The following is a 3,036-nucleotide window of genomic DNA, read 5'->3' as shown; positions in this document are numbered from 1 at the left end:
CCCCCCCCCCCCCCCCCCGCCGCAAAAAACAGTGATTTACTTTAAACTTGGTACATTCCTGTGCTGAGCTCCACATGTGCTCAGAGGCAGCAGCATGTTATTTCAACGTGACTTGCCCAACTTCTGTAAAGATTGAGCGTTTTAGTGGGGCTTTTTTTGGCGCTTTTATCTAATAGCTGATTGAACCAGCTTTAGCTAAAAGTGCCAAAAAGCCCTGCTGAAGTGCCTGATCTTTACTGATGCTGCAGAGCCAGGTCGAAGTAATGCACTGTTTTTTCCTGTAAAGTGTTTTTTTTGTTTGTTTTGTTTTTAAACATCTGCAAGCGGCTTTTGTTTCTATGTACTACGTAAGAGATGATTCATTCCACCCCCTACTTTTATCTTCAGCTCAGAGCTGGGTGAAGTGGTTATTGTATCTGCTGTTCATAAAGCACTTTGCAGTCCTTTGGGAGATAGATGACTTTCATAACTTTAGATACTTTGTCGTATGCTGTGATATTGGTAATAACAGAACATGATATTCTGTGATGACTTTGTTCATCACATATTAACAAAGGTCCTTCTTTTCTCATGGTCTATTGCTTAAATAAGCATGTAAAATATACTAGCTTTCAATACGATTATGGCATCTTCAGGAGAAAAATATATATTAAAAAGATTACAAGAAAAAATTCTCGGAAAAGATAACTATGTTAGACTGGGACAGTCTGTAGTTTCACCCACCTGATTCAGAGGAAAATCAGATCTGCTGCAGTTTAGTCATTCCTCTCACTGTCTCTTCCTGACACACAATTTACACTCACCAACTATTTAAATCACTAGAATTTACCAGCAAATATGACCCAAATCCAAGAAAATTCATGTTGGTATAATTTATTTCTTGGGGTAGGAAAAATGGGTTAGAATGAAAATAAACTAATGGGCATATGCTTCTGTCCCCTCTTCCCCCTAGCACTTACAAGTTATTCTTTGGGATATAAACTATGTGCTTGTTCATTGCCCAATGTAAATGAAACTTAAAATATAGTTTCATCTAATTTGTATATGCTACAGGGGATCAAAATAGAGAAAGTATGTGATGCTGTCATAGATTCCATTCAGCTCACTGAACTTCGCTTCATTACTTTGAAGGGCCTTTTTGTCTAAAGGATTGCTTATGATATGATACTGCATACTACTGCTTATTGAAATGAGTGGCTTCAGTTATGATAGACCAACAAAAGGTTAGGGACTAAACTGTACAACTTATTGTTACTACTGGATCCTTTTTACTTTTTCCAAAGAGCAGGAATTATTCAGTACAGTTTGCTAACAACTTGATGTACGATACCTAAACAACGTATTAAAGAGTTTAAATTTAATCTTCAATTGTGACATTCTTTTATTTTCTCACATTTTCTTCACTGGTTTTTGTTCACAGTTTACATGAACTTGTTAAACATGATGAAAATGGCTTGATATTCAGGGATTCAACTGAACTGGCAGAACAATTGAAGGTAAAGATACATAAGGATCAAGATTTTTTTCCTTTTTTTTTTGTTAAAGAGTGAAAAATGAAATAGGAAAGGTGTGCTGCTTTTACATATTTGAAATGAGGGGGTAGTGGATCTGGCTGGTATGGGGGCTTCTCTTCCCTCTTTGTTTTTGTGTACAGCTTCTTTTTGCCTGAAATAATCCATCATTTTATATTACTCAGCATTTATCTAAATGTAACTATTTGTCAATTTAACTTTAAAATCTCCATTCTCTGATGAAATTCTTACTTGTAGTTATGGATTTTTTTGGTCATATGTATATGAATCTGAAGCAAGCAGGCATGTTCTAAATATTGTCATGATGCAATACTTGTGGATCTTTTTTAACTTGTTAGTAATTGACTATTAAAGTTGGAGAGGTTAAGCTTTTAAAGCATGATGTAATTATGTTCTTCTGCATGGTTCATTTTTTCAGATGCTTTTCTCAGAATTTCCTTCAATTGACGGAAAACTTCAGCTGTTTAGAAGAAATCTTCAGGAATCTAAGCAACTGCGATGGGATGAGAGCTGGGACCAGACTGTACTTCCTCTTCTTAGCAGCAATTAATGATTTTTCCAAAAAATGATAAAATAGCTTGCTCTTCCAATTGACACATTCCTAAATTGTTATGCATTTTAGCGACAGAATAAAAAATTTATACTTCGTCTTAGACAAGTGTCTTTAAATCTTTTAACTCTGAAGCAGCCATTGCAACACACTTTTTCATCTACGCTTTGAACTGGTTATGTGAATAAGAAAGACGCTATGTGTATGGGGGTTGGCATTGTACTGTAGCAGAAAACCTTTGTACATTTCCCTTCTGGGCATTGATATAACAAAGCCCCTTCTTGTCTGCAAACCCCCTCCCCCCATTTTGTGCATTTCTTTTCCTTCTCTGTATTGGCAGAGATCTAGCACACTTGTTGCACGGGTGTGGCAAGGCTCAGAGCAAGCCAGAAAGCTGAAGTGGCTTTCTGTAGGAGAAATGTAGAAACTACATCTACATATCAATTAAGCTCAGTGTCACTAAAGAAAACAAAAGAACTAAAATATCCACTGCAAAGACTGTAAATATATCCTGTGCTAACCTAACTCACTTACTGTCCCCAGTAGCCTTTGATCCTCACTACCTCACGTTGCATTTTTATATATTTCTCACAGTGCATTTTCATATTTCATCTGTCTCATCTTTACCATGGCATTTAGTATTTTCTATTTTATACTTTTAACCTCTTAAGGAATGTACTCCCTGTAGAATTAAGTGACACCCTGGACCATTGCTAAAACTGCATTGAAATTGTAACTGTAATATGATAAAATTTGTTGAGTGAATGTGAGTGAATGATGATCATCAGTAAACAATAGCCTAACCGAAGGAACTCCATTTTAAGCTAATCAAGCTAAAGAACTGATTCCTGGAACTGAGCACTCACCCTATGGACTATTCCTAAAACCCATGACAATACAGCCATTAAGTCAGTAAGTCAAGGGTGGGCTCCCAAAACTTCAGGTACCCGCAGG

At 36.5% G+C, this 3,036-nt stretch overlaps 1 protein-coding gene across 4 annotated transcripts in view; it reads left to right on the top strand.

Annotated features, from left to right (window-relative positions):
* ALG1 (ALG1, chitobiosyldiphosphodolichol beta-mannosyltransferase) overlaps nt 1–2,185 on the top strand; it is an 18,395-nt gene extending 16,210 nt beyond the window's left edge. For all 4 annotated transcript variants that reach the window (XM_006015544.3, XM_025203699.1, XM_025203706.1 and 1 more), the window contains 2 exons: nt 1,421–1,496; nt 1,951–2,185. In XM_006015544.3, coding sequence (XP_006015606.1) covers nt 1,421–1,496; nt 1,951–2,082 — 208 coding nt within the window. In that variant the 3' untranslated portion in view covers nt 2,083–2,185. The remainder of the gene's footprint in view (nt 1–1,420; nt 1,497–1,950) is intronic.
* The last annotated feature ends 851 nt before the right edge of the window (nt 2,186–3,036 follow it).

The sequence above is a fragment of the Alligator sinensis genome, unplaced genomic scaffold (assembly GCF_000455745.1).
Source record: "Alligator sinensis unplaced genomic scaffold, ASM45574v1 scaffold404_1, whole genome shotgun sequence".
Taxonomy (NCBI): domain Eukaryota; kingdom Metazoa; phylum Chordata; order Crocodylia; family Alligatoridae; genus Alligator; species Alligator sinensis.
The sequence above is the reverse complement of the archived record's forward strand: the minus strand, read 5'-3'. Positions and strand labels throughout refer to the sequence as shown.